The sequence below is a fragment of the Triticum aestivum genome, chromosome 4B (genome assembly GCF_018294505.1).
Source record: "Triticum aestivum cultivar Chinese Spring chromosome 4B, IWGSC CS RefSeq v2.1, whole genome shotgun sequence".
Taxonomy (NCBI): Eukaryota; Viridiplantae; Streptophyta; class Magnoliopsida; order Poales; family Poaceae; genus Triticum; species Triticum aestivum.
Window position 1 is genome coordinate 648,866,131 of NC_057804.1, and position 6,151 is coordinate 648,872,281.

At 51.9% G+C, this 6,151-nt stretch overlaps 1 protein-coding gene across 1 annotated transcript; it reads right to left on the bottom strand.

Annotated features, from left to right (window-relative positions):
• Positions 1–577: 577 nt before the first annotated feature.
• Positions 578–5,465, bottom strand: LOC123093849 (kinesin-like protein KIF21B). Its single transcript, XM_044515903.1, has 7 exons — positions 3,682–5,465; positions 3,486–3,576; positions 3,239–3,396; positions 3,095–3,146; positions 1,958–2,037; positions 1,743–1,836; positions 578–1,659 (listed from the first exon to the last, which is right to left on the bottom strand). Exons 1-7 carry the CDS (start codon positions 4,879–4,881, stop codon positions 1,064–1,066), a joined length of 2,271 nt encoding a protein of 756 aa, XP_044371838.1. The 5' UTR covers positions 4,882–5,465; the 3' UTR covers positions 578–1,063.
• Between the last annotated feature and the right edge of the window lie 686 nt (positions 5,466–6,151).

Genomic DNA, 6,151 nt, shown 5'->3' on the forward strand with positions numbered 1-6,151 from the left:
TTTTAGTTATAGATACATCCATTTTTATTCATTTTTGTGACGAGTAATTCCAAACGGAGGGAGTACTTGGCTATCACACACACAGGCTTGCTCTTGGTTCAGAACTGAAGGTCAAAGTCTAGAAGTTTTCCGAGGTGTAAACTGCACGGCCAAGAAAGTACAGTACTGGTGGTAACTGAAAAGGCCAGTTTCACCTTGGTGAAGTCAGGATATCATCACTGCCACTGCCAAATAATAAGTGAGAGAGGGGCATGGCAATGCGATGCAGGAGGTAAAAAGGGTCAAGATCTGAGCACTCACTCACCCAGCCAGCTTTAATCAATCAAAGGTATTGAGAAGGAGACAGGCAAGCATGAGTGAGTGAGTGAGAGATAGATGAGCCCCATACCACCATACCATAACCATACCCCTGGAGCCCAGGCCCAGGCTGGTCCCTGGAGTTAGGGATCCCATCAGAGGAGACCCAACTGCAACTGCACCACCCCCACCTGGCCATGTCCACCACACCTCACCAGCACACTGAAATGGAGGCGTCAATGTGCACAGTACAACACCATTAACTCACACACACAACATGTAACAACAAATGAAATGAATCCAAATATGTGCACCCCATCCTCAACATCGAGCCCTAGCTACCTCCCCGCTCGCCCCCGTCGATCGACCGGTCGACCGGGGCGAGGGGAGTCGAAACTGGTCAAAAACATATGTTCATCCTCTCCTATATATTTACTTTACCGAGGGCTCCGAAACAGCCAAAATGAAGGCATCAAAGAGGCCTTGGTACCCAGACCCTACCACAAGGATTTGCATAATTCAGCCAAGGAATGCATCCGTCTTCTTCCCAAGGGGGCCTGCGTCGATGCTGGCGGGATCTTGGAGGACCACCCGGGCTACATACAACTTATGGTCCACAAGCATGTTAGCACAAGAAACCAGCCATGTGACGCATTGTACCGCAACAGTATATCTGGACGGGCGTCAAGCTCGGGCCAGCCAGGCTTCTCGAGGCGCCTCGCTTCTGGGAAATCCACCGATGAAGCAATGCCGAGAAGACGCGATGTCAAACTTGCACCGGCAAGCCATAGTTCTGGAATGACCTGATGTGGCCATCCCAGCTTGCGGTGACTATGACCTGGCCCCAGGCATGTGTGGCTGCATTCTGGCAAGACGCCTTCAGGAACTTGTACTGAGATTTACGCAACGTAGACGCCGTCGTGGAGTTGGATGCCAGATGCTCCTCCGGCCAAGTGGCTGTTCCCCTTGGAGCAGACTCCGCAAGGAACGCCCTGCTCAGAGTGAAATTGCCCGATGGTAACCGGAACATGTTGTCATCTTCAAGGCAATCTTCAGTCTGGCAGCGTGATGTGCTGCTGTCCTGTATGTCGCAGAGGTCGCCCGAGACTTCTTGCCGCAAAGACGGGATGTTGCAGGCCAGTGAAATAGAGTTCCTTGACTGTGAGGCGTTCCACGGTATGGCGATGGAGGCATCGTTGCTGAAAAAACGCTCGTATGACCACACTGTCTTCACGCGGCTTGTGACTGGGGCAAGTTGGTTCACATGATTCCACATGTAGATACGGGAATCGTCGCTAGCAGAGATAATGTGATCTCCGTCTGGGGTAAATGATGCGGCAACTTGGCTTGAGCTTTGTAAACCTGAGAATAGGAGATAGAAATGTGAACTTCAGGGTCACGAATACTATGAGTTTTAACCCAAGACAAGAAGATGGTGTCAGTACCTTTGTAGTTGGAAATTACATGAACCCCATCAAGAATGCGAACTTGTGAGTCACCAGATGTTACCATCAACTTCTTTGGATCAGATGGGCAGTACTGTCAACACAAGTTTTGAAGAAGAAGGCAATGTAAGAATCACTTGTAACAATGAGTAGATCCCAAGTCTGTATCACAAAAAAAAAAACTCTTGTGCAGCCAACGGATCTTAAGACAGTACCTGGAAACCAACTATTCTTTTAAGTGGAGACTTCTTTCTGCCATTCAGAGAGACCTGAGATTCCAGTTCTAGACGATTTTCTGTGTAAAGAAGGGAAATAAATTAGAAATAAGATACTGATATGATTTCGCAAATAATGAACACTTCAGCAGATTAAAAGAACATCAGATAAAGAAATTAAGGTTCTTTGTGTCCCACAAAATCAATCGGGTTAACAATAGTTTCCTGCCTTACTAGCAAGTTCAATTATTTTTACTATACTGCCTTTTCCAGATATCCTAAACACTGAGTTGATGGTATCATAATTAAAATTCTAAATATTAACTTCTAATGCAACGATGGTAAATGTAAGGTGCTATGTGTTCTCCAAGATCTATATATAAGCAGGACAACATAATTACGCCAAAGGAGCATTATAAATTCTGGGATTCTATTTACCAAATAATATTTTACCAACTGTTCCCTCATTGACAGTACAGGAATACCCACATTCAGAAATATAGAGTTTTCACCAGAATTTTCATTAAAAAAAAATTCCATTTCAATCTTAGAAGTTGGAATTCCACTCCCGCCAAAACAGAAGAGACTGTTGTATTACATCAACATGACAATGATCCTATTAGGTAATATATTGTCGACAGCACATGCCACCTATTCAACGCCAGATATACAGAGTATTTCTTTTGTTTCCCTAATTTTCCAACTGTTGGATGCCTATATTTAATATCCGTAATAGCACATTCTTGTTTATTCATCAGGACGGAGGGGAGCGTAAACAGGGAAAATCAAGGAAACAACTGTAAGATTAGCGTAGATGAAAATCTCTGAGCGAGCGTTATCTTTTTTCTAATAACCAAGGAACTACATCCATAATAAGCTCAAACAGGATGACTTGCGTAGCAACTAGAGGATAGCAACAATCCTGCTTTCGCTATTTTTATAGCGAGGACAAAATGAGGTATCCCTATCATTACTAATGTGCATATACATTTCGGATGTCCTCGTGAAACCAAACGATATCAACATATTAACAAACAAATGAGGATGTCGACTGAAGCTACTATTTCCAAAATCATTAGTTCGCCAATCATCAGGAAGTACAACTCAAATCTCACAAACCAACCAACTCATGATTACCTGATGCATCGTAGTAGCGGCAATTTCCTGTTATGGTCCCAACCACTACCCCCTGAATGAAACCAGCAGAAATATAAGCATCTCGGTGAATCAACAAATGGCCGCTTGGTAAAAACAGACTGGTACAAGGATATTCAAGCGAACCTTTCCATCAGGCCGGTAACAGACTGCGGTGATTATCTCTTTGCTGTTAGCCCAGTCTACCACTAGGCATTTACGAACATCCCAAATGCGAACCAACCCGTCGATGCAGCCGCTGATAAAATAATTGTCACTCGTAGGGTGAAACTGAACGCATGTCACTGCATAATAGACAACAAACTTGATGTCGGCATAATATGGTGAAGAGCGGCAGGCTGCGGAAACATTAGTTCAGGGGAGAAGGGTTTACCGTAGTTATTGTGGTAGAAAACCTTGAGACAACTATTGCACCCGACCCGCCACAGTCGAGCAGTTTTATCCATAGATGCAGAAATCAAGTCCTGCACAAAACCAAGTGAAGGCAGATGTTTTAGTAGATGAGCATAACAACATCTGTAGTAGATCCTTCAGGTACATGGAGACACACTATCAGAACTGCCACTCACCCCATTTTTGGACCATGAGAGATCCAAGATGGCATCATCATGCCCATAGAATTCATGCACAGGGACCTGAGACAGCGCAAAGGTCCGGTGAGGGATCACAACGCAGGCCGGATCTGCTTGCCCCTTTGAGCTCTTGTCCTGTTTGCTCTTGGTCCCTTCGCTCGAGTTGACAGGAGCCAGTTCAGAGTTCTCATTGACAGTGAAGAAGACGCACGACGGATCGTCCTCGGCGAAGTCGAGCTCGTCGGGCCTCTCGCCCTCCACCACCCGCCACACGCGCACCACCCCGTCCTCGCCTCCGGTGGCCAGGTACTGCCCGTCGGAGCTGAACTTCATGGCCACAATGGCGCCCTTGTGCGCCCTGATGTCTTGGCCCCTGTACACCGCTGACAATTCCTTTGACCGCTTCTTGTATGGCCTGACCTTGACCCTGTCAACGGCCTTCCCGGGCTTCCCGGCGCAGCTCCGGCAGGAGCTGGAGGAGGTGGAATTCGCCTCGTCGTCGTCCTCAGCGTCGACGACGCAGGCGCCGACGCCCAGCCTCCGGAGCCACCCGAACCGCCGCCTCCTCCGGCGCCTCGACTTCTCCGGGGTGGAGGGCTCGTCCGAGGAGTCGTCCACCCGGCGCATCATCTCGCGGATGAACGGGGAGGAGCCGGAGATCCTCTCGAATTCCGCGGCGGTGACGGTCCGGTTGGAGCGGCGCTCCCGGAGGCTCCGGAAGCTGCCGTCCTTGCCCAGCTCGTGGACGACGAAGACCGTGCCGTCGTCCAGGTTCTTGAACACGCACTCCAGGCCGTCCTCGCCGCCGCCGCCGCCGCCGCTTCGGCCGGGCGCCCCCGCCTCCTCCCCCTCCCCGGCAGCCCCGCGCGCGAGACGAGGGGCGGGCGAGGCCGGCGCCGCGGCGGGGCTGGCCAGGACGATCTCCAAGCTGGCGCGGGGCATCGGGCGCGGCCCCGATTCTCCCGGATCCAGGAGGCCCAGGGAGCGGACGAACCGCTCGCGGCGCTCCTCGACGCTGAAGGGGCCCGTGGCCCAGACCTCGAGCAGGGCCCCGCCGCAGAGCAAAACGCCGTCGCCGTCGCCGGCGCCGCTGTGGCGGCCGGAGCTGGCCGGCGAGGCGACGGAGGGCGGCGAGATGGTCTCCCTGGAGTCGAAGAACTCCTCGTCGCCCGCGTCCAGCGAGCGCGTCCGCGCCATGGGGACGCCCACACGACCAAGCCGAGGCGCCACCACCAGTTCACCACCACCACCACGCCGTCCCCCCAAAGGACCGAGCTTTAGCGGGGGGGAGGCGCGGCAGCCGGCGGGCGAATCCGGCAGCGGATCTCGCGGCGCTGGCTCCCGGATCTCGGTGGACTCCGTCCGTCCGTCCGCCCGCCCGCCCGCCCGCAGCCCGGTCCTTTATGGCGCGCCCACTGCGTGGCAGCCTCTGCCTGCCTCTCTCTCCCCCTTTCTCTGTCCTGTTGGGGACGGAGGACGGATGATGCAGTGGCACCCAGTGGTACTACCCCGCCGCTCGCTCGCTCGCTCGCTCTGCTCTGCTCTCTCTCGTGGGCCTGAGCCGGGCGTCAACAAGGAGCGGAAGGGAACCAACCAACCATCCACCACCACGGCGCCCAAAAGCAAGCAGTAGAGTGGGCGGACGGAGGAGGGGAGCGGCAATAAAAGGCCACGACCACCATAGCTAGCTAGCCAGCACAGGAGGAGCGAGGTAGGAGGGAGGGTTGGGGACTTGGGGTTGGGGTCGGGGACGGGATCCATCCCAGCCGGCCCGGTAAAAGCCGCACCCACCCGCAACGGAACCGACGGCTGGCCGCCTCCCCCCCCCTCCTGCCTCCTTCCCGTCTCCTCCCTTTCACCTTTTCTTCCTCCATGTTTACCATTTTTATGTTTCTATATATTCTGCTAGCAATATTTCTATGATGGTGAATAATTGTCTAATTCGACTTTTTTGGGATTTCGAGGATGGTTAGGTGGCCTGTCTCTTGACTTTTCAATTCAAGAGGTGGTTTCAGAGGCCAAGTCTCGTGTTTGTTTCTTTCTCTCTCTAAGCCGTGACGGGTTAGAAGTTTCGCGTCGTTTTCGCCCATCCCACGGTGATGATGTGTGCCAAATGATGTTTTGTAGTACTGGTTTTTTAGCGTGGCGTGCACCGTGGAAGACTCGGGGAATGGCGTCAATGATAGAGAGTCTCACGCTTCTAAGACTAAGAGCGTGCGTTAGTGTGTCATTTATATTATTATGTGTCGTCTTCCGTCTGACCGGTCAGACATCGACTTAACTATGTACATTCACTTCTCTTGAGTGTATAGTGGGGGCAGAATTGACGGCCACGAATCGATACTACGGAGAGAAGTAAAATCCTAAATTAATACCATATAGAGGGTGGTGTGGACCGTCGAAAACCCGGAGAATGACAATAACAGTAAAGGTTAATGTGCCCGCAACCCGCAAGGGAACCGGGGGC